The sequence below is a fragment of the Ziziphus jujuba genome, chromosome 7 (assembly GCF_031755915.1).
Source record: "Ziziphus jujuba cultivar Dongzao chromosome 7, ASM3175591v1".
Classification (NCBI taxonomy): domain Eukaryota; kingdom Viridiplantae; phylum Streptophyta; class Magnoliopsida; order Rosales; family Rhamnaceae; genus Ziziphus; species Ziziphus jujuba.
Genome location: NC_083385.1, coordinates 6,996,149 through 7,018,343, shown reverse-complemented (window position 1 = coordinate 7,018,343; position 22,195 = coordinate 6,996,149). Strand labels below are relative to the sequence as shown.

General features: G+C 34.8%; 4 protein-coding genes across 4 annotated transcripts; all 4 read right to left on the bottom strand.

Moving 5' to 3' along the window:
* Positions 1-1,144: 1,144 nt before the first annotated feature.
* On the bottom strand, positions 1,145-2,152 carry LOC107423415 (uncharacterized). The gene has a single exon (XM_016032967.3). It carries the CDS (start codon positions 2,150-2,152, stop codon positions 1,145-1,147), a length of 1,008 nt encoding a protein of 335 aa, XP_015888453.3.
* Positions 2,153-4,581: 2,429 nt separating this feature from the next.
* Positions 4,582-5,691, bottom strand: LOC107423414 (uncharacterized). The gene is made up of 2 exons (XM_016032966.3): positions 4,726-5,691; positions 4,582-4,641 (listed from the first exon to the last, which is right to left on the bottom strand). Exons 1-2 carry the CDS (start codon positions 5,689-5,691, stop codon positions 4,582-4,584), a joined length of 1,026 nt encoding a protein of 341 aa, XP_015888452.3.
* Positions 5,692-6,411: 720 nt separating this feature from the next.
* On the bottom strand, positions 6,412-12,286 carry LOC107406477 (nitrate regulatory gene2 protein). Its single transcript, XM_048478777.2, has 4 exons — positions 10,677-12,286; positions 10,124-10,308; positions 8,706-8,929; positions 6,412-7,486 (listed from the first exon to the last, which is right to left on the bottom strand). Exons 1-4 carry the CDS (start codon positions 11,890-11,892, stop codon positions 6,700-6,702), a joined length of 2,412 nt encoding a protein of 803 aa, XP_048334734.2. The 5' UTR covers positions 11,893-12,286; the 3' UTR covers positions 6,412-6,699.
* A 3,752-nt stretch (positions 12,287-16,038) lies between these two features.
* On the bottom strand, positions 16,039-21,799 carry LOC107406475 (leucine carboxyl methyltransferase 1 homolog). The gene is made up of 13 exons (XM_048478770.2): positions 21,599-21,799; positions 21,087-21,175; positions 20,809-20,951; positions 20,473-20,520; positions 20,088-20,169; positions 19,742-19,844; positions 19,367-19,487; positions 19,143-19,190; positions 18,707-18,790; positions 18,156-18,220; positions 17,546-17,597; positions 17,030-17,068; positions 16,039-16,502 (listed from the first exon to the last, which is right to left on the bottom strand). Exons 1-13 carry the CDS (start codon positions 21,676-21,678, stop codon positions 16,428-16,430), a joined length of 1,029 nt encoding a protein of 342 aa, XP_048334727.1. The 5' UTR covers positions 21,679-21,799; the 3' UTR covers positions 16,039-16,427.
* Between the last annotated feature and the right edge of the window lie 396 nt (positions 21,800-22,195).

The window sequence follows — 22,195 nt, the reverse complement described above, 5'->3', positions numbered from 1 at the left end:
ATTTACGACAATAATGGACATAATACGCATCTTCACAAATATGATGATAACACCCACATGTATCCCTCAAGTAGTTTCTTGCTCTTTTTCATCGTCTGAAGCCCTCTTGATAGCTTCTTCTAAAATGGTAACCACTTTGGCTAGCTGCCAAACTATTACCAGATATATATAGTAATTCCAGCAAGTAAGCCACTATTACAAAGAAACTGACAAGGGAACGAGTTGTACATGCAACAGTACTGGAGCTCGTCATGGTGAAGAATATTATTCGCTTTCTAGAGCGTGTTGCATGGTTCCAAGACCCAGTCAACTATTCTCAAACAAACAAAACACCCCAAAAAAAAAAAAAAAAAAAACACACCCTTGATGGAATTTGTGTTAGAAAATTCTAACCTCCATGATGGGATTAACCAAACCAATCGATTCAAAATGGTTTAATTCAGTTTAAATTTTAGTTTATAATTGATTCGATTTGGTTTAAATAATTTTTAATTCAAACCAATTTAAATAAAACCGATCATACATTTATATATATTATATATATAATTTTTAAATATTTTTATATATATTTATGTTTTTAAATTATTTAGTTTAAAATATTAACAATATTAAATTCAAAATTATTGAAATAATAATAATATTTTTTTAAAAAAATTATTAAAACATTAAAAAATAATAAAATAATATTGACCAAATCTAACGGACGTCCACTTACCTCCATCCATTTGCATTTAGCTCATTTCAAAATTTCCAAATATTCCATTACCAGATTAATTTGGAAGGATAAATTGAATCTAAAGTTCTTCAACATTTTATTCTTATATTTCTCTTAATTTACATAAATTTTGTCCTCCATAATGTAATAAAATAAAATAATAATACTTGTGATGAAATAATAATAACAGTAGGTAAAAAAACCCATTAAACATTATGTTATTATTAATTCAAGTGTGTAATTGTTCTGGAGGAGAAAATGGCACATGCATAAGTCCAAATCCAATAATGGTCATTTCATTATATGATAATTAAAGGCAACTTAATCTAACACAGCATGTGACCTCATGAATACAGTTTACTTGAGGCAAATTATTTATAGAAATTATATATCACAAGCACAATTAAAACTGGTAATTATATAATAACGCTATACTTCTTCATGAGCTTTCAAAGGAAGTTGATCTTCAACTGCTATCAGATAAACCTCCAGCTGATCATCATCTGACAGAGCCGCTGACATTTCGGTAGTTTCGTTTTGGCAAGACTTGCAGATGAAGTAGAAGATAGTGTCACAAACAAGCCCAAATAAACACAACACGGTAGACAACAACAAACAAATAATTCCATAACCAATCTTTTCCATCTTCCCAAAATTCCATTCCTGCACAAAAATATTCCTGAACACAAATTCCACAATATAAACAGTGAAATCAAAGCTGAAATATATAAGAGTGGCCATCCACATCTTCCCCTTCATCAATTCCCTGCTTTTCTTCATGGCTCTAAACCCTCGGACATTTTCCAACACGGACACCACGTCTGTCAATTGCCAAACTATTCCCATGTACACCAATCCCATCAAGTACAAAACCAGTAGAGCTCCATTTACAACAACATCAATTAATGCAGATCCGGGTTTGACAAGAATTGCATAACCAATAATGGCAATCATTACGATTACATGGTAGGCAAGGTAAGCAATGCAGGAACAAAGGAAGTTGAAGAGATGCCTCTTCCAAACCCTTCGAAAAGCGCTAGTAGCCTTGCTGAAAGTCGCTTTGCTCCCGGTTAGGATGCAGGCGGTGGCGTAAACGACGGTGGATGTGGAGAGGGACGAGACGGCGAGGAGGTAGATAATGGACCCTGCCTTGAAAAGCAAGTAAGTCTTGAATTCGGAAGAGGAGAGATTGGGGACTACATAGCTGAAAGGATCGTTGTGATCAGCACCGTCTATGATTATATCAGTGCGGACGGTACTGCTTTCGTAGAGGGATTCGGATACCAGTATTTGAACAAAGAAAAAGAAGCACATGGGAAGGATCAAGGTTAGGGTGATCTGGCTGAAGATCTTTCTCCACCATAAAATCATCTTATAGCTTTCTCTGTATATATCAAAGAAACAAAGAAGCTTCATTTCTTCTTGTTTTGCATCCATCGTATTGGTTTTCGGGTTGAGAGAGAGTAGAGAATTATGGTTTTTGTATATAACTATAAATGATTTTTACTTTTTACACAGAAAAATGAGGTTGGAATGTTGGACTCTTCTATGCTTCAAAACTTGTCGTAGGTTTTAGGACATATAAGAATTGGTTTTTCCAAGGTTGTAGATCATAGTTCAGGTCGTCAAAGTCGAGGAAAAGAAAGTTTGTGATGTCAAAAGTCTTAACCCAAAATGTCCAAACTAAAAATTTCAGACTCTGTGGGGTCCGTGTCGTGGAGATCGAGCTTACTTAGCCTGATTCATACGCTTATCTTAATTTCCAATCTTAGCCAACTCCGTGAAGTATTAAAAGTGACCATATAAATCTAAATAAAATATATGTCTTTTTCACACTTTCTAACATTTTCAATATCAAACAATCAAAAACAGCTGAAGGAAGAAACACAATCTAGCAATTGTGACTCAAAGGAAAAATAAAAAATAAAAAATAAAAAATCTAGCAATAGTGACAAATGAAATGGTATAAGAATATTGTATTTATTTATTTGTTTTTTGTTAAAGTTGTTTTCAGGCACGCAAAACATTACGTACACTGGTAATAAGAGAAATATTTTGTTGACCATTCATACGCAGACCAATAAGAGACCCCACCAATAAAAAGAAAAATATAAAATCTCTATATAATAGATACCATTTAGCTCAAAAACAGAAGTAGAAGAAAATTTTAAGTATTTTATTTTATCTATTTAATTACATTGGAAGTTTGGAAGTACACGTACAAAATAACTCAAAGTTTTCTCCATGAAATTATGAATAAGGAAGAAAAACTGGTGAATGCTCGAAAGGCACTTTGCAATTGCATAGCCCAGAAGACTGGAAAGTGTGGTTTTTGGTCGGTTTGGAGTAAATTTTATAAAAGAAAATTGAGACAGCAGGACATTATTAATGCAATTATACATCCACTTTTAATATCGCCATAGACCCAGACCCAGTCAAAGTCAAGCACTCCTCTCCGTCTTCTTCGGTATTTCCTATATTGACGTTGAATCTTGGTTTAATTCATTTCCACATTTCCAAGTTCCAAAGGGCACCACACGTCAGTTAATTTGGAAGGATAAATTCAATCTACATTTCATCAAAAATAAAATGAAAATCTAAATTTTTTTTTAAAAATAAATAAATAAATAAATAAAATAGAAAATTGTTCAAGGTGGAAATCGCTAGAAAAAGTCCAGCAAGCAAGCGTTATATTATAATTTGTAATTTCAATTTTCAAAAGTGCAATTTTTCTTAAATAATAATAATAAAAGAAAAGATCGCTAAAGGTACGAACGGAGTATTTGGCATGACAATTGAAAAGCCAAAAGTGGCTTTTGAAATAAAAAAGCTGCCTTTTAAAAGTATTTTGGATAATTTTGTAAAAAACCTTCCATTTATTAGAGAAGAGTTTTTGGACAAAGTTGGCTCATGCTAGTGGCTTTTGGAAGAGCTTATACGAAAACAACGGCCTGTTTTGTAAGTTTAATGAGACTTTTTAAATTCCATCTCTATCCTTTGCATTCAAATTCTAACACTGTCCCAATTAAAGAGTTTTTTTTTTTTTTATTACCAAAAAAGAGCTCATTTTTCACCCTTTTTTTTTTTTTTTTAATTTTACTTTTCCTCCTTAATTCTTTCATTTGGAACTGGAGACTAACTAGCCATTATTCTTGAATTGGGTATTTCTCTATATTAGCTTGTAAGTAGGTGAAATATATATATATTTTTTTAGGTGCTAAAATTTTCGCTGTAATTACTATTCTTATTATATTTAAATATAATATCGTATGTTAATCCAAAAATACATTTATTACATTTTCTAGTTGAATTTTAATAACAAAAGCTCCAGGTTTTTCCCCTTTTTTTTAATTTGAAGTTTTATTCATGTTAATAAATATATATATATATATATATATATATGTAATATCTATATTTATTTATCTATTTAAGAAAATTTGACTTTGATGGTATGTTCTTTTTTTTTTATTAAAAAAAAATAGATGTTAGTTATTGCACTGTGTCTAATAAATTAATAAATTAATCCTATTGAGATGAAAATATTATGAGTATTATAATAGATTATAATATACATAAAACTATCAAACATGTAAAAAGGCTCTACAAAACACTACCCGAAAGCTCTTTGCTTTTGCTTCTCCTCTTGTTCTGCTTTTAACAATGAGTAAACACCAAACAACCCCTTAATATCATGCATATATGTTGTTCTTATGAAGTCCACTTAATTAGATACGTACATTATTTGTATAGATTATATATCACAATTCACAAACATTAACTAAATTTCATATTTCACCCCAAAACAAATAAGAAAAAAAAATAAAAATAAAAAATAAAAAACTAAATTTCGTAATGGATACTAAACTTCATTTGTCTTTCAAAGGGACATATTGATCTCCAGTAAATTTTCGGTACTCCAGAAATGCCTATTCCCAAGAAACAAATAAATGTTTTGGAATCGAGATCTGGACTGGAGCCTGTGTCCATAAATTTTTTTGTTCATCGTCTACCAGAAGATGAAATTCCAGATGATCATCCGACAGAGTTGACATGTCTATACTTTCATGGTGGCAAGACTTGCAGACAAAGTAGAAAATAGTCTCAACAACACGCCCAAATAAACTCAACATGGTAAGCAACATCAAGCATATAATCCCATAACCAATCCTTTCCATCTTCCCCGTATACATGCCATGCACAAACATCCTTCTAAATACAAATTCTACTATCAAAACCATAATATTGAAGTTGAAAAATATAAGGATGGCCATCAACATCTTTCCCTTGATTAATTCCCTGCTTTTCTTCATAGCTTGAAACCCTCCAACGTCTTCCAACACAGCCACCACATCAGCCAATTGCCAAACAATTCCCATATACACCAAACCCACCAAGTACATAACCATAAAAGCTCCCATTCCAGCAACACCAATGGCTTGTCTGAGTTTGATCGATGTGTTCATGAACATTCCCCAACCAATAAAGCCAATCAACGACACCACGTTGTAAGCAACATAAGCAACGCAAGTACAGTAGAAGGTAACAAGGAGTTTCTTCCAGACCTTGGTAAAAGCATTCATGGAATTCTTAAATGTCACTTTCCGGTTGGTGTAGATGCCAGCGACGGTGTAAACACTAGCAGAGGTAGAGAGGAGGGAGACTATGAGGAGGTAGATAATTGATAATGCCTTGAAAAGCAAGTAAATCTTAAATTCAGAGGAGGATAGATTGGGAAGCCTGTATTTGAGAGATTCGGCGGGATTGGTACCGTCCATGATTTTACCTTTGCGGATGGTACTGTTTTCATAGAGGATTTCAGATGCTACAATTTGAGCTAAGAAGAAGAAGCACATGGGAAGGATCAAGGCTATGGTAATGTGGGCGAAGATCTTCCTCCTCCATAAAATGGTCTTGCAACCTTCTCTGTAAATACCAAAGAGTCCAAGAAACTTCATTTCTTCTTGTCTAGCATCCATAATAGAGGCTTTGTTGAGCGGAATTGGGTTTAGTTCAAAGAGAAGAGATGTATGGTTTCAGGCCCTTGAAGAAGAGATTTATGGGTTGATATATGTAGAAAAATGATATTTGGATTTTCTGATGTCACAGAAATTGTTCAAGTTTTTGGACACTTTGTTGAGATTTTTTTTAAGTGTGGAAGTACATTGATTATTGGTTCAGTTCGTCATAGGTCGATGATGCCGAGGAAAAGAAGTTTCTTAAATCAAGAAGTCATTACACAAAAATCCAGATATCTGTGGGTCCATATCATAAATATCGATCTTACTTAACCTGATTCCTACGATTCATCCATTTCCAATCTAAGCCTACTCCGCCAGGTAACAAGTGACCATATAAATCCAAATAAAAAAATCAAATCTTTTTTCTTGCCAACATTTCTAGTATCAAAAACAGCTGAAAGAAGAAACAAAATCTAGCAGCTGACAAACGAAACGTTATGAGGCTGTAAACCAGATCAAACCCGGCGACAAGAGAATGATATCTCAGTTAATTGTTAACAACGAAGCAGTACTTATGCAGATGAATGGCAAAGAATTTCAAAATGGCCAACCTTCTTTATATAAGAAATTAGACTGTCCCTAGACTGCTTTGAATAAATCAACACCCTCGATCTTATGAGCAAACACAAACAAACATAGTATTAAATATAAAAGATAAAACCTCGAGGAGAATAGAAATGGAAGAAAAGGGCAGAGAACTTATCTTTATTCCAGCTGCCGTAAAGAGCCAATGTCGGATAAAACAATCGAAGCAATTTTCCTGTACAGACATTTTCCTTCCCCAACCAAAATGGATTGCAAAAATCACAAAATTCCACATATTTACACATCCAAAACCCCCCAACCTCAAAAAAACAATAATCACACCCCGGCCAAAAAAAAAAAAATCCCAGCTCTAATAAATACCAACTTGACTCAAAAACAGAAGTGGAAAAAAAAATATATATATATATATATATGTATTATCTATTTAATTGCATAGGCACGTGTACAAACAGTCTCAAGTGCCTCCATGAATAAGGAAGAAAAACTGGTCAGTGCTTGAAATACCCCTGGCAAGCCTGTCTGAAGATTATTCAGAGTCATTGCTCTAGTCACCTCCACTGCCTTTGAATGCCTCATCATCTCATCTTCCACCCGCCGCTGGCTGGCTGCAAGTTCAGATTTTTTCTCAGCAAGTGGGTCCCGAGCATCCAAACCCTGGCCATTATCAGGACCTGCATCAGGAAGTCCAATACCAACCATAGAGTATGACTGGTAAAACTTCTTTTCTATATTCCGAACAGATGAAGCCTTTTTCTCAAGCTCCTTCGATGCGGTTTCCGTGCGTTTTTTAATCTTAAGCTCTTCACTTTGTTTCACATATATTACATGGACAACATTGATAAAGCTTTTGATGGCCTCTGAAGCCACCGTATCAGGGACACGATCAAGTGCAAGCTTCCACTCATCACAGAAAACATACACATCAGAAGATTCCCTGTTGCCATTCACATTGTCATTGTCAACAGGAATGAGGGTAAGCTTGAACCAACCATGAAGGGACCTAATGAAGTCCCGTTGGAACTTTATTAAGCGACAAAAACTAGAGTGCCAGGCAGAGACGGCTGATTCAAGTTCACGAGTTGCCTGCCGGTGAAGTTCAGAAGTGGAGTCACCCTTGGTTGATCGATTCACAAGGCCACGGACTTGTTGGATAATGTTATTCTGAACTTCATGATGCTGATGCATTGATCTCCACATGTACATAAACCTGCAATCATATATATCAGAAATAAGAATAGGTGTTAGAAATCCATTGTGCTTATGCTCTTCTGCATCTATCATGCTGCTGACACAAAGATCGCATTGTGACAAGATCTAGCCTTGCCATTCTTTTTTATAAAACAGGTCATTGTAGGAACTCATCTACTTTACTTCACAGTTCAGGAAATGAAACTGATTATAGAACCACAATGCAAATAAAACTTCCTGAAAAGATTACAGCCAATGGATAGAGATTATAAGTTAGCTGAGAGTTAATTAATTGCATGCCCACAGATACCAAGAAAATCCTACATATTGCCACTGCAAACAGTGTGATCCATTTTTTCTTTTCAGCTGTGGGTCCATTGAGCATCATAGCCTTATCATGCTGTTTGTATGTTTGCTTAGTGATAAATCAATTAGGCACTACCAAATAGTTTGACATGGACTACTATTTTAATTATTACAATGATAACGCTAATAATAAAGATATGAATAACAGTAGTAATAAAATGATGATGATGATTGTGTTCTTAACTTGAATCAAATCTAGCAACCAGTCCATAAATATAGAGTCAGACAATGGTGGGTCATATGACAGTTAAGCCCAATGTACCTAACTCCACCTACAATAACTTATGGTCCCAAAGGTTCAGCAGATCAGAGAAAACGTAACCATGGGAGAGGTAGTTTTGGGGCCATTCTTTAATATTAAGTAGTAGCCAGCAATTCGACAGTCCAGTACAACAAGGCACATGTGATTCCAGAGAGGATGGAGCAAGTGTCATAGCAGAGCAGTGATTAATAATGTTTTCAACTACCAAGTCGAAATACCAGTGACATCCTAGCATGTTTACCATGAGAAAAAATGGAGAGAACTAAATCAAGAGTACCAACCCCACATATGCATGGCATATTAGAAGTCTCAAGTATTGTTTCAGTTCCTTGGCCTTGTGTAGATCAAAAACCCCATCCTTAGACTCCTCAATTTGTGCTTGATCATTGGGCATGCAGTAGCAGCCACATGCTCGCACACAGCAGACAAATAAATTTTAATTGCATTTTAAGGTATCGCAACTAGTGACATCTAGTCGAATATCTTTTCATGCAAGAAGCCAATTTCAATTTTTGAAAAAGATATGACATTATCTTTAATAAACCATAGATACTTTTGAGAAACGAAGTAATTTGCTTATTGAAATCATGTTAATAGAGAGGAAACCTACCCGTGACATAGATCAATAAGCTGAGGAACCAGATCAGAGTCTCTAAGATCAATTATATACTTCGAGGTTGCAGAGACAGCGTCAGATCCGACAATAATAAGCGATTGCAGCCTCTTTATTGATGCCTTGGTCTTATCCAGCTTAGTTTCATCCTCCCCCTTGTACTCCTGGCTCTGTAGAGATGACAACTTCTTTTCATGCTCAATCTTGAAGCCTTCTCTATCCTAAAATTCATAAGATATTGTTGCCTGTATCAGTACTTAACAATGTGAAACTCAAATACTTTCAACATAAATCACATGCAACATCACTACGTCATGTTCTATCTGCGAAGAAACTCTGCAGTAATTTCCCATCATCCACAGGAATGTAACTCAAATTTTTTTTCTTGGTACTTTAGAAGCTACTGATTTCATGGTCCTATCCCTATAACATATTTCCTTTTTATTACAGACAAAAAAACTCAAGACTATTTGAAATACAAAACCATATTTCAAAGAAACGACAACAATAGAAAGTCGGTAAATGTAGTTACTGTTTTCCTTGTCTTCATGCATATTCATTTCAGTTGGAAAGAGATCTTATGAAAAAATGCCAGTAGAGGAGGCCACAGTAAAGATAATTAAAAACAAACCATATCAGTAAACATCAATTTAATTAGCCACTTGCAGACAGAACCTTTACATGCCAACAAATGTTCGGAAATATTTTCAATGAAATTGTACACAATCTATCAACAATGGAAACCCTGGTACCAAAAAATTTCCAAGGTTAACAGGAATTCCCCACCAAATCAAGCAAAAGTGATTTTGCAATAGATTTTTTTTCCTGGAAGAAGGAAAAAAAAAAAAAAAAAAAAAGTGCCTTCCAGTTTGTCAGATGAGCCCACAGAGAAAAAGTTAGCCAAGACAGAGCATGTTCACACTTCAGAGAACACAAATGGGTTATCCTACTTTTTTCCCCATAGTTTTGTCAAGGGTAATTCAGCCATTTCACAAGAACAACGACCAAAGCGAATACGGAATAATTAAATACCTAAAGATACTTTCTAATAAAAATAAATTTGGAGAGATTTTATAAATTGGGGGACCTAAAGATACAATTGGTAGGGACCTTAGGGCAAAGATAGCCGTCCAAATTAATAAGAACAGGGCAATCTACAGAATTCCCATCATCCAGCAGGGATTTATTTGTCAATTAGCGCATTTTACGTTTGTTTTGGTCAAATAGTGCGGTGGATTTACGCTATGTCCACCGGTGGATGTTCTTCAATCTTACTCATTTTTCTCTGTCCATTTGTCTAAGAAAAAAGATTTCAATTTTTTCATATTACAAAAAAAAAAAAAAAAAAAACAGTCATTTTTTTATTAATAGAATAATTATAATTGAAAGAATAAAATAATTAGATGGTCGCGTACCTTCACTTCCTCGTAAAGCTTCTTCTCCCAAGCCAAGAGCTGTTCCAAAGTGGAGCAGAGGCTCTTCCGTCCGCCCGGTTCTTTGAGTGAAACAGCATCGAGCTGGTACTTAACCGCCAATGGCGGTTTTGAAGTCCAGCTTGAGCTCAAATTGCTTAATACACTGCTGGAATGATACACAGTCTCTGTACTCCACACCAAAAACATATGGAATAAAATCAGAATTCATATTTATTCGGAACGATAAAAATAAATAAATAAAAAAGTCGAAATTCGAATCTTAAAAAGTTTTGCAACAAATTTGATCCGCAAAACCGTAATTATCTATGTTTGGCGGCCAGGAAAATGGGGATAACTGAATTTAGTTCAAAAAAAAACAAAAAAAAAAGAAAGAAAGAAAAACCCAAACCCGCACTTGAACCGAGTGAAAATGACTCGAACGAATTGTATGCAAAATATTAGATTGACTTTTACACGAAAATTAAATTAAAAGGTCTATAAAGAAAAAAAGAGCAAAATTTGAAGCAATCGAATCTAAGAAAAAAAGACTAACTTTTAAGCTGTCTGAAACTCCGATTGAGCTGGGCCCTTCCGGTCTCGAGCATCTCGGAGACCTGATCTCCAGCGGCGGCGGCGTTGTCGAAATTCTCCTTAATGGCCTCCACAATCTCCTTCAGGTCCTTGTGCCTCACTACCATCTTCATGTCCGAGATCTCTCGTCTCCTATAACTCGCCGATGAATCCACCGATCTACCCGACTTGCTCCTGTTCGCCGCGTACCTGGTCGGCGCTGGTGCCGGAGCAGCAGAAGCAGCCACCGACTCCGCCCGCACGGAGGATCCGAAATTCGACCGTACACCCATCTCGGATCTCGAATCCCTGTCGTCGTCGTCCTCCGACGAGCTCGTGGTACTGTAGTGGTCACCCCATTCACTGCACTGCACCTCCTCTCTCTCCGTCTCTGTATACTCGTCCTTGAGGTGGTGCTGATTTTTGGCCGAGGGGTTGAAGAAATCGTACTCTGATCTCTCAGTTTCCGTCCCCGCCTCTTCCACTTCTTCGTCGAAATCATCATCGTGATTGGATTGCTTATCATGGTTAAATTGCTTGAACTGGGCACGCTGGTTGAAGAATTCTGAATCGGGTGGAGAAGGAGGGTAGAAGTTCTCCCAATTCCACACAGACGAAGCCTGAGACGGAGTGCTGGAATAGGTCGAATTCACCTGGTAAGCGGTTGGAAAACCCGCCGTGAAATTCGAATTCTGGCTTCTAGGAGACGACGATGGGCTCGACTCCGATAGAATATGAGGGAGTTTCGACGCCGCCGGTTTACGACGTCGTTGTTGCTGTTGGTGGTGGCGGGTTGTTGTTTTTGTTGGGATTGAAGACGAAATAGAGGACGCAGAGAGGATGTGAGGGAGCTTAGAGCTGGCTATAGTCGGAGAAGGAGATGGGGAGAATGGCGGAGGTGGCGGCGGATGGATAGACGGCGATGGTGAAGGGACACGCGGCGGGATGGCATTGGCTGAGCTGGGTGGTGTTTGCGGCGGATGGAGAAAGACGGCGGGTGTTTGATCGGAAACGGAGAGAGGTTCGTAAGAAGCGAAAGATTGCAGAGCGGAGCCAGTATACCGGAGGGACCTGCAGTAGTCGGCGTGAGCAGCCGCCAAGTGGTGGCGAGCACTGACCGCCTCTTTCATAAGGTGGCGTCGCTCCTTGCACCGCCTTACGGTGTCTTCGTTGTCCAGCTTGGACGCCGTACAACCCATAACCGGAATACTAATAATTGTACCAAAAAATTAAAATTAAAAAAAAAAAATAGGGGGAAGAATCAGAGAAATTGGGAAGCCGAAAACGTGGTTCCGGCTGTGCCGCGCTTTTGCTGGTGGCGCTTTTGAATTTTTGAGCTATTTGTTTTTGGGTGGTCTTGTAGAAATTTTTAGACCACAAAGAGAGAGAGAGAGGGGGAGAGAGAGGGAGTGAAATAGACAGCCAAGTGGTGAGACTGCACTGTGCCTGAGTGAAGAAGCTTATAACTGGGTCCTTTTTCTTTTCTCTCTTCTGTCTTTTCTCTAAAAATGGGTTTACGGTTAATTTAGAAGAAAAAATATATATATTTATATAGTTTTTAATAATATGTTTGGTAGAATCACTGGTTATAACACATATATTAAGGGAGTTGGTAATAAATCTGTCTGTTCAGAAGGAAGATCCGAATATATATATATTTTTTACTAGTAAAAAAAAAAAAAGATATTGTTAAGCAGATAGTGGTAAAATAATAAAAATAAATAAAATTGGCTTTTGAGATTAGTTTAATTTAATGTGTGTGCTTCAGAAGGCTGCTTTTTGTTTTTGTTGGAAGTAGAAGATAGGGTGGATCTTCACCAAATGGTGTGGACCCATTTATTTGATTATTGAGTCCAAGACGGAGTACGTGTAGTAGGCTTTTTGAGTGTGTGTGATGTTGAATTTTATTGCCGACAATATATTGTTCTACTTTGCTAATTGCTATACACTATTATGTAATATATGTTTACTTTTTTATTTTTATTTTTATTTTTTGGTGGCTGTAATGGGAAAATGAAATTTCACAAATGTAATTGTTATTTTTGTTAAAAATTAATTGGTAGTGTTATTGTTAAAGAATTAAAACTGTAGATAACTGGAAAATATTGTTCTTTTTTTGATAGGCTGTGAGGAAATATTGCTTTTGATGGATTGTGAAAATGATGTTTGATTGAACACTTAACACCCATTTGCCTTTTGCCAGCAAAAGCTGGACAGTTTTTGACTTAGTGAATCAATTTTTGCAAGTTATTTCAATATAAATTTTCAGAATTACTTCTTGGACAGGAATTTGTTATCTGAAATTGTTTTGCAGTGTATTTTTTGAACATTTGTTTCCTCTTGGTGTTATCTCCGAGAAACAGCTCTCCATAGTTTCCATGACATTTTCAAATTTTTTCTTCCCAATTTCAAAAGAAAAAGAGAAAAAGAGAAAACAAATCATCATTTTCAAGCAAACAGAGCTTTCTTGATCTTAGTGTTGTCGTATTAGATTTGTCATAAGAAACATATTGTTCTCATTTAATTTCAGTGAGAAAATGATTGAACTTGTACTCCTTGTCTATCTTTCTTCTATCCTGCATTATTTTTCGATGGTAAAAGTTCAATTAACTAATTAAATCACTTAATCCAACAATCTTAACTTTGGTTCCGAATAACAGTTTAGTTATTTTGCATTCTAATTAACAATAAGGAGGATTTAATCCCAGAAAACAAAAAAAAAAAAAAAACAAACAAACAAAAAAACGATTATGAACTCTGTTTTCAAATAAACAAACGATTATACCAATGAAATTCAACTTTGAAAATATTGATAAAATTTCCAGTTCCTTAGAGTCCCATTACCTATACTATTTATTGTTTTTGAGATGGATCGAAATTATCCATAAAAGGCTTAATCAATGAATATTAATTGTATTCAGGAAAATAAATCAAGTATTCTAATTATGAACATGTAAACAAAAATAATATTAATAATAAAAAAGACAAGCATGTTAACAATGCATAATCCACATATAAGACAAACACTTGAATTATTAATAAGGTCTATTACTATACTTAAATTATTCATAAAGTCTATTACTCTATTTTAAACAGGTTATAGCGTTTAGATCTACAATAATTATTAAATAAAAATCTGAAAGAACTAAAATCAAATCCGATACACATTTTAGAGTACAAAAATAGTTGATAGACATTTATCAAACAACCATATCAATTTATTTCTAGATACACTAGAAAATTATAAAGTTCAAATCAACGATATCATAATGAGTATTCTTTTTCTTTTTCTCAATTTGAGCCACTTATTTTATCATTATTTTATGTTGTTAGGGTTTTGTTTTCCACTTTTTTGGTTGGGGTTGAAGAGGGTAGTATATATATTATACGGTGCATAAAGCAATGCAAAGAGGAGAGTAGGAGAGCATAGATATTCCCCCAATAAGTGGAACCTTTTGTTCAAAAGCTATTTGATAAAAAGGATAAGTGGGAGGTGAAAGGAAGAGATTGAAAACGGTGAAAGGGATTTTTTTTTTTTTTTTTCTCTACACTTTCTATTCCATGCTCTCTCCTCTCTCTGGACCCAACCTTCCAAACCACATGCATATGCCTTTTTTATTTTTTATTTTTTTCCCCACTTTTACAATTTATATAACGAATTTAATTGTCTCACGTTGGACCTTTGTCAGTAAAATTGACAGATTAACTTAACAGTGTGAAAGAAACCATTTTTTTCTCTTAGTTTTTTTTTTTTTTTAAATTATCAAATTACTGATATGAAAAAAAAAAAAAAAGAAAAAAAAAAGAAAAACACCCCATGTTAGAATAGCAACAGATTACTGGACCCAGAAAAAGTTCGTGTTTTTTTGGATGAGTATCTGATTCTTCATGAAATTACAAAAAAGAACGTTACTATCAAGAAATTCTTTTTTTTTTTTTTTTTTACTTAGTTTTTCTTAGAAAAAAAAAAAAAAGATTGTTGTTTATTCTCTGTAAAAAGTTTAAGCATTTTTATCTTTATTTAAGCATAGGGTTAAAGATGAAAAAAAAAAAAAAAAAAAAAACTTTCTGCCTTGCCTCCCTATTCCCTCAAAAGCCATAAAAGTTCGATTTTTGCAGCCCAAACCTTCTTTTTTTTTTTTTTTTTTTTGGGGGGGGGGGGAGGGGGGGCGCAATTTTGACCTTTAATTCTTTATTGCTTACACACTTCAGCAGAAGGCATCTCTATGTGTCATTGATAAAATGGCCCGCCAAAACAGAGGGATTAAATTGTATTTTGATTTAATATCAACTTATACCACCTAAAAAATACACCAAAACACCTGCACATAAGAGGGAGCAAGTTGTCACGTGAACATTTAGAGACTTGGTTGCTGAAGTCTTATTAATTAACATGACACCTCTCCATGCGGAAAATTAATTAGAATTAGGCAATGTGACAAACATGCTAAGTATAGCACTCTATACTCAAAAAGATTTACCATTCATAAACAGTTGGTGACAGAGCCCAAAAATCTTCTGCTCCAAACGTTCAACAAAAGTCCTAAGGGTGATCGCTTTGGAAGCTGCAACAAATAAATTACAATTTTCCCTAAATTTGGGTGTGATGAACCTCCAAACAGAGACTAAAAAGTCGAAAGAAGTAGAGTAATGCATGGAAGGCGGCGATCCAAAGAAAATGATGGAACTGTTTTCTTCCTAAAAAGCTTAGCAAAGTGGGTCCCTATTTCTTGTCCCACACCAAGAGAGTTCACCTTTCTACATTATCAAAATCTTTTATATACAATTTATTTTTTTATTTTTTATTTTTATTTTTTTTTCGGTTCTCAACCCTTTCCTTGTCCCCGCTGTGGGACCAAAATAATCACTTTTGCATATACCTTGCGTTTCATTGGATACGGTTAGGCTGGAAAATGATAAGAATAAAGAAAAATAGGTAGATTTTTAAGATACCCATCAATTTTGAATTATCAAACTCTCTTTTCTGTTTGATAGTGGGGTAACGAGGATTCAAATTCAAGATAATTATTCAAGAAAACAAATAAAATATTTACCCGAAATGCAGTAGCTTTATCACACTAAATTTTATTTTGGGTCAAACCATTCAACAAATCAATATTCTCAATCAATAAAAAAAAAAAAAAAAAAATGTAGGTCGCATCTTCTAACCCTCTTCCCCACTCACGCAGATTATAAAGAAAAAGAGAATGAGGAGGAAGGAGAAAAGAAATCTTAGATCATTTTGCAGTCTTCAACTTTGGTGGCATTTCGGTAATCTAAGAAACAAAAAAAACAAGAAACAAAAGAGCCAAGCAAAATGATAGAGAGAGAGAGAGAGAACAAAGTAAAAGCAACAAACCAACCATGCAAATTGCTTAATATAATCCCCACATGACTATGACTCCATTAATCCAATACGACTACAGTTTGGGTATGTGGAACCCACCACCATGTCGTCTGTGCCAAACAGCTATCACAAAGAAGAAAAGGATCTAATTTTTTCCCGAGTCAAAACAAACAATAAATGGAGAGAAGCATCAACCCCATGTCATCATCTTTCTCAAGACTTTAGCCAAGACTATAACTAGTAGTTGAGAGACCCTTTTTTTATATACCTGACAACCTCAGGCTGGTGGGCAAGCAGACACGTGTCACCACACGTGCTTCTTTCATACTGATTGTTTAACCACACTTGGCAAGTGCAGCATTGTGTTTATGGTGCAGCCTCATGCAGTCATGGCGATGATGCTTGTGAGGGGTCGACCACGTGTGGTTGATTGTTAAGAAAACCGAAATTCCCGTACAGACCCTGATAAATATAATACAGGAACCAACATGGCTAATGTCAGATGTTATCCTTATGGGACCAAATGAGCAAAACTTCCACTTGGCCATCTCCCAAAAGAAACGAAAAAGACAAAATCAAAAGCGATCAAATCTTATATCTCATCATGCCAAAGCCTCAAACATGTTAAAAACTCAGATACCAATATATTTCATCATGTCCACATCAAGTTTGCACCATTTCCTGGCTCGAATGCAGAATAGAACAAGAAGATGTGCATGATTTAGAGACATCAACCATGTGATTAGACTTTTTGGATGATCAGAAACCATTGGGAAAGTCAATGTAAAGTTTTTGGATGAACAAGATGATTGAACCTCAGCACAATTTTCAGCACTCCAGCAGATCATTTTAGGAAAAAGATTTGTGATTTATGTCTCTAGTAATGTTGATATAAAAAGATATGTCCAAATTGTGGGAAAGTCACATGCATAGCACAGTATGAAACTAGATTCACAATAGAACTAGGATTCGGTTATATATGGACATACCTTGGCATCGTTGATTGCATAAGCCACACAGTAGTGCTCCTGAAAAGCAGCAGTTTGGAACAGAAGTTAAGAAAAAATGAAAAACAAAAAAACAAAAAAAATTGATTTTGATGCTGATGCTGATGACTGATGATTCACCTAGTCATCAACATGGTCAAAAACCATCTCAAAGCTGCTAACCCAAATCTCCATCCCCCGGTTTTTGTGTGCAAGCATAATTATATATTATATACATACTTATATATTAAGGTGTGTCTATATGTACGTATTTGTATGTGTGTGTGTGTGTGTGTGTGTGTGTGGAGGGTAATGCAAGTTTTGGAACCTGGCCTGCCACCAACAGGATTAATGGTTGCTTGTGTCCCTATGTGATCTCTTGACTCATGAATACATAGCATACACAGAGGAGTTCTACTTGGGTAGCCAGTCACACCCATCCCCAATCCATATTAAATTAATTTAGCTAAGAATTCTTTTTATATATTATTTTACAAAGGTATTGAGGGATCAACTTGCCTGCATCATGTGCCACTCTTCAAATTCGTCAAACAATTCCAGCCGTTCAATCCTAAACAACAAGCTTACAGATGAGAATCTTCCCAAGAATATTTCACAACAATAGTGAGCTTCCCACTAAAAAAAAATTGATAAGAGAAAAAAGACGGAGAAATGGAGGAAAAAATCCATTATATCCTAGAAACAAGAAACTTGTAGAAATTCAAAAAGTAGAGGTGGTACCGCAACACAACTATATATCCAAGGGAAATTTTAAAATATTTTAAAATAGATGGTTTTGGTACAAATTCAATCAGGCATAATACTTTCCAAAACAGGAACATGAATTCTACTTTCTGCAGAGATGATCTAAAAAGGCATCGAGTGAACCCCCCATCCCCTTTTCATCTAGCTTTGATTATCTGATTCGAAAACTTCAATGACTTTTCTTTCTTCTTTTCCTTTTGGTTTTCAAAATGCTTTTATAAATATCTCTGCAACTCCTCATCATGAGTGTTGCATTTCACAAATTAAGAGTAACATCCCAAGAACAACCACACTATTAACTTGTACAGTAGTAACCTCAACCCACATTCCACACACACACATAGCTTAAGGTTTAGAAATATACCTGCGCCTTTCTTGAGCTTCAATAAAATCGCTATATACTTTTAGCATGTCCCAAGCAACAGCCCTCTAAAACCCCAAAACATCCAATGACAAAAAAGCAATCAAATCAAGATAATATATGATGAAAACAAATTCACAGATATATAAGAAAGTAAAAAGCAACAACAGAGAATAAAAGAAAAGAATCCCCAGCAGACAAGAACAAAGTGGACTTTGAAATAAATCAAAACCACAACAAATAAATAATCGCCCAAAGTACCATTTAAATAGATATGCTATGGGCAACAATAGTAGTTATGTCCTTTAACTACATTGTTCATCAAACAGCAGAAAAGCTGAGGTGCCCAACTGAAATTTAGCTTCAGAGAAGAACATCTTGAGAGCAACTAAAAACATGTCACAAGATCTAGACATCAATTGTCAGGTTTCAGTCCTGGCAACATAAATTTTGTCACCTCTAAAGGATCACTCATCTTTGAAGATAGCATGGCATATAGGAATAAATCCAAATTACAATAGTTCATTTCCAAAAGAAACAGTACGAACCCTTACCTGCCATCCCTGATCAAGAAAAAGTTGTTCCTTGGCACGTAATGTTGGTGTTGCGTATATACCCAAGAGTGCACAGCCTCGACTCTGAAATTAGAAAAGCAGAATGGATATAATATGTATCAGATCTTATCGTCAGAGAAGACTAACATGATAGTATGTTAAGATAGAGAGCTTCATATAAAAAGAATAAAAAACTAAATTTAACATAGAACTCAAAGCATTGTTTTTTATGGAATTCAGTAAATACATGTACTCATTTTAATTATATACTACTTTCATAGAACAAAAGAAAAAAAAAAAAAAAAATGCCATACATGATTGCATACATGTAAAAGCTAAAAACAAATCAATGCTTCAGTTTTAATAGGCATTGAGAGGAAACTATCAAAATAAAATAACAGAGGGGAGGGAAAAAAGAGGATAAAGGAAGACAGACCTCCAAGTTTTTAATCATTTGCTGCCCAAAAGCATCATCCGGATGAATCTGTCGTAGAACCACAACAAACCACGATAAAGTGTAAGCAAAACCCATATCTCCTCATGCACAATAACATAGCAGAGAAGCCAGGAATCATAGTAAAACCTACAGATACAGATTCATAAACAGACAATAACAGGCACCTAAAAGGATTCTTAGGTTTGAGAAAGTATGTGACATACCTGCTCATATAAGAAAAAAATTGCCGTTGAAAATGTTTTTGATGCCCAGCCAACAACGTCACGGCTTGAATCTGGATCCAAGTATATCAAAACGCATTCTGCAATTATAAAAGTTGGCAGGCTGATAAAAATATTAGAATGAAGAAAATCATTACTCATTCAAGAATGCAACAAGGGAACAAGACCAATTGGGGAGGAGGTGGGGGGAGATGCACTCAGAACAAAAATAAAATAGATTAACATTAATTTGTAATATACCATTCCAGGATCCCAACACATCAAAAATCAATTGACAAAATTCCAAAAGAAGTTTCAGAATGCAGTAATCAAATTTGATTTAACAACAAAGGCAAAAAATTGAACCCAAGCACATACCGGGGGTCCAAATCAGCCAAAGCTATAATGCCATTTAATTGTTGTATGTCACACAAATCAACAGGGAGTAACTTGTAGTGATCACTGAGCACCTCTCCTCTCTCTGCAAAGTAATATATGCTAAATTAGAATGACCTTGACTAGTTTGAAGATTATATTGTATGTAAAACATCTGAAAGAATAATAATGTCCATGGATAACCAGGAGATCCTAATACAATGTGTATAACAAGTTTTCAACTACAAGACAAAGAGGAAGGGTAACGCAACTTTCAAAAGTTCCTCAGTTATTTGAGGATCCTTTGCAGATTTGCGCATCATCCAGTCTAGATAACACATTAACCTACCTCGTGAGAATGATGCAGTTGCACTAATTTTGTCCCTCAATTGATTACAGCTTTCAATAAGAGCAGCCTTTTTACTTGTTACCTGACAAAAATAAGATCATTTGTAACTTTCTTGTTAAAAGTAAGAAAAAGCAAATAAAATAGCGGACAGACAACATTTCTGTGAAATTTGCAATTAGATTGATTCAACCTCTAGTTCAACAGAAGGAGAAAGTTGAAACATGGTTTTACAGAAAGAATTGATTAACAAAAGTTTTCACACAATCTATTTCATTATTGCAGGACATAACATAAGTCAGTAACTGTGCTACTTCAAGTTATAAAGAATGAAAGTACATTAACAACAAAACCCAAGGGGCAGTAATGAAGGTTTCCAAATTCCCACCTCCTTGAAATCCAGTTCCACATACAAATATGGTGCTTTCCCCTCATCCTGTGAAAGAAAAACATTTCAAAAAAGAAAAGTCATTGAGGCATCACCCAAGGAAGAAAAGTAAAATTTAATAAAGAGTTACGTTTAAAATCTCAAACACATAAATATAAAATACTTGTATATCCATCTTACAGAATCAAGGCTTCAACAAGTTTCATTAAATTTCACAACTCAAGATGGTCACAGTAACAACCAAGAAATACATTCAAAGGAACCAAACTAAAGAGATGCAACTCTTATATTTGCCAAGCATTAAAATTATCACAATATAAGAGGAGACTTATGCACCTGCAACTGAAAATATGTTGTATCAAAGCCAGCTCCAAGAGACAATATCTGCTTCTTCACCTGACCATGTTCATCAGCATTGCTTTCACTCTCAAGAAACTGATTCAGAAGCTTCCGAAGCGCAGCCCATCGTGCAAAGTAACCTTGAGAAACCAAATTAACAAACATTAGGAAGATATAAAATATATACAAAAAAGGCAAAAAATAAAAAATAAAAATTGAAAGGTAGTCAAAAAAAAAAAAAAATTTCCATCTATGATGCAAAAAATAATTCATACCACGATTAATAATAGGCGATCTTCTCACGGGTCTTCTTACAAACAAATGGATGTAATCATCCTTCATATATCCCTTCTTAACACAAGACCTATTACAACACATTAATCACAGTTAATATTGGCCACCGACATTAGCATTTCTCATGTTTCAGCTACAAAATTGGTCGCAGAAGCTAAATTCTTTGATTGAAAATAAACTTAAAAACACTGCCACTAACCAAAGCCGTTATAAGAATGAAGAACCAAAAAAATTTCCATTCCTCGTAAACAACAGCCAAATCCTTAAAAGCTCTGTTAACGAGTATTGAAATTCTATACGACTCTATAAGCATATAAAGCATAATACCCTTTTATTCATTCATTCTAATAAGAAGTTAATCTTCAGAGGGAACTAATAATGGAAACCAAACGGAGAAATGAGCAAAAATTTTGAAAATAAATCGAAAACCGGGATTTATCACGCATAATTAGAAAACGCTCCACAAAAAGCGAAAAAGGAAAACGGCACGCACAGTTTGCTAGCCGAAGCGTCATCGTTCGTGGCTTGAACTGCTGCTCTGTTGATGTGCGAATCAGCCACTGGCTTCGCCATTATCCCACCGATCCTTCTTCCACAAAGCGAGAGAGATTGAGAAGCTCGTGAGTGACTTCCCCCAAATTGTATTTTCTTTATTTATTTATTAATTCCTTTTATTTTCACTTTTCCGCTTTTTCTTTTTCTTTTTTTCTTTTTTTTTTTCTCTTTCTTTTTGTTTTTTAACAAAAAGAAGTCACGTTAATTCGATGAAAAATACAAAATAGAAAAGTTATAATAATTCGCGACGATGTAATAAAAAATAAATAAATAAATAAATAATAATTCGTGACGATGCGATTGCCTGTTTCTCATTTTTTTATAATGCCATATAAATAGAATAAAAAATTAAAAAATTAAATATATTAATTGTTTTTTATTATATGTTAAAAATTTATAGAATAATCGTTGGTTCAAAATCCATCTGATTTTTTTATTTAATGCTTCTGTCACTAATTATTTAAAGTAATATTTAGCAAAAAATAACAAATAAAATCAAAAAATCAACATTTATTATCAAAATAATTTTATCATT

Bases quoted from the DNA above. Each gene is read 5' to 3' on its own strand.
- LOC107423415 (XM_016032967.3), bottom strand. From the start codon at position 2,152: ATGGATGCAAAACAAGAAGAAATGAAGCTTCTTTGTTTCTTTGATATA.
- LOC107423414 (XM_016032966.3), bottom strand. From the start codon at position 5,691: ATGGATGCTAGACAAGAAGAAATGAAGTTTCTTGGACTCTTTGGTATT. The intron at 4,642-4,725 runs GTAGACGATGAA...TCTTGGGAATAG, and splicing joins ATCTGGAATTTCATCTTCTG to GCATTTCTGGAGTACCGAAA.
- LOC107406477 (XM_048478777.2), bottom strand. From the start codon at position 11,892: ATGGGTTGTACGGCGTCCAAGCTGGACAACGAAGACACCGTAAGGCGG. The intron at 10,309-10,676 runs GTTAGTCTTTTT...TGTGGAGTACAG, and splicing joins GAGTTTCAGACAGCTTAAAA to AGACTGTGTATCATTCCAGC. The intron at 7,487-8,705 runs GTAGGTTTCCTC...ATATGATTGCAG, and splicing joins CTTATTGATCTATGTCACGG to GTTTATGTACATGTGGAGAT.
- LOC107406475 (XM_048478770.2), bottom strand. From the start codon at position 21,678: ATGGCGAAGCCAGTGGCTGATTCGCACATCAACAGAGCAGCAGTTCAA. The intron at 19,488-19,741 runs GTATGTGCTTGG...TATTTTTATCAG, and splicing joins TTGGCTGATTTGGACCCCCG to CCTGCCAACTTTTATAATTG. The intron at 18,791-19,142 runs GTCTGTCTTCCT...TTCTAATTTCAG, and splicing joins AAATGATTAAAAACTTGGAG to AGTCGAGGCTGTGCACTCTT.